The following is a 1,749-nucleotide window of genomic DNA, read 5'->3' as shown; positions in this document are numbered from 1 at the left end:
TCCGTCCCCTCTTTGCCCAGGGACGGGGACACTCCACGCCCCGCCCCCCTTAACCCTTCTGTACCTTAAAATAGTTGGAAGAGAAAATAAGGGAGTCAGAAGCCACTTTGCTTGGCCTGATCTGGACCAGCGTTAAGGGGAGGTCCTAAGTATGTGCAGAAGCTCCTGGGGCAGGCCTGTAATCCTAGCATGTGGGAAGCTGGGGCAGAAAGATCGAGAGCTCCNNCTAGCCAGTACGTCATGGCAAGCCTGTCTTAGGCAANAAGAACTATCTAGAAGTGTGCGCTGGGACAGTGGATAGCCAAGAGACTTGAGGACCTCCTCTCTGGATGCCGAGAAAGCAACAGGTGAAGAGGGGTCCAGTCCGCACCTGAAAGTCTCAGCAAACGCCAGGTTCCCAGGCAAAGGACAGCAGGCAGTGGCACATGGCTAGACGCGTAGGTGATGTTCTCGCCTCCTTGTGGTTCCCAGCATTCTCTGGCCAATTAATATATGTCCAAGACCTAGAGAGGCCGCTGAAGGGACTCAACCACTGTCCCAGCTGTCTCCCCGTCCCGCCTCCCCTGCTGCCCGCCCAGTTGGCCAGTCCCCACGCCCACACACCCGGGGCTGCTTCATCTGGTCCTGATTATCCTGCTGCTGCTGCTGCTGCTGCTGTTGCTGCTGCTGCTGCTGCTGCTGCTGCTGAACTCAGCTGCTGCTTCCAGCACTCCCCCCTACACAATGCTGCCTGCTGCCCTAACCTCCCTTCTGGGGCCATTCCTTTTGGCCTGGGTGCTGCCTCTTGCCCGAGGCCAAACCCCCAACTACACGAGGTAGGTCTCCTATCCTTCAGATGGCTTCCAGAGGAAGCTTCAGAATGCTTGTGAGTCCTGGGAGGGCTGTGCCTGTGGGTCTTGCAAGCTCTTCTGCTAGCAAATCCCTTTTCCTCTTCAGATTCCTATCCCTCCTGTCTGCTGCAAGGCCACACTGGTCTGTAACTTCCACTGTTCCCACTCCTTCACTGCCGTTCTTCTGCCCTCTGCCCCTCCATGGAGCTTGAACCCAGAAAGTCAAGACCTTGTCTGTTAGCTGACATTCAGAAACTGAGATTGGGGGAAGGGTGGCAAGCAGGAAGTCAGGTACTGGTCCTTAGCCCAGAGCAGGGCAGCAGGGCGAAGGTGGGAGCCCCTAGCTGTGTGTCCACTGTTGCTCTCCTCATCTCTCTTGCCCCCTCCCCCTCGTGGCCTCGTGGCTTGTCACATCTGGAAGTAGTTAGGCGCGGCTCCTGTCCTTGACTNCCAGGCAGGACAGGGGGGGTAGAGGAGGTTAGGGGGACTGACAAGGATTCCCGGAATTCCTGGCAGCAGGGGGTGGGGGGTGGGGGTGGAGCCTCTAGGGGATGGAGAGACGGGGCGGGCGGGCGGTTGCCTAGCCCCACTTTCTGTGATCCTTGGACTGGAGTCTCCAGTCCATAGGCTGGGGCTTCTCCAACACCATCTTCCCATATGGCCTGGGCTTGACATTCTCATGAACCACCTCTGTAGTGGTTCTACCTGACACCTCCTCTGTCCTCCAGACCTGTGTTCCTGTGCGGAGGGGAAGTGACCGGGGAGTCAGGTTACGTGGCAAGTGAGGGTTTCCCCAACCTCTACCCCCCAAACAAGAAGTGCATCTGGACAATCACGGTGAGAGGCCCCTCCGGTCCCCATTGCTCTTCATCAGTCTCCGAAGCCAAACCTTGACAGCCCAGGGATACTGTCCCCACCA

General features: G+C 57.9%; 1 protein-coding gene across 1 annotated transcript in view; it reads left to right on the top strand.

The window, feature by feature from the left end:
- Positions 1-662: 662 nt before the first annotated feature.
- Positions 663-1,749, top strand: part of Pcolce (procollagen C-endopeptidase enhancer) — a 6,499-nt gene continuing 5,412 nt past the window's right edge. The window contains 2 exon segments of the mRNA XM_021186910.2: positions 663-815; positions 1,559-1,667. Coding sequence (XP_021042569.1) covers positions 724-815; positions 1,559-1,667 — 201 coding nt within the window. The 5' untranslated portion in view covers positions 663-723.

This window comes from Mus pahari, chromosome 23 (genome assembly GCF_900095145.1).
Source record: "Mus pahari chromosome 23, PAHARI_EIJ_v1.1, whole genome shotgun sequence".
Lineage (NCBI taxonomy): Eukaryota > Metazoa > Chordata > Mammalia > Rodentia > Muridae > Mus > Mus pahari.
Note: the sequence above shows the minus strand (reverse complement) of the source record. Positions and strands in the feature narration are given on the sequence as shown.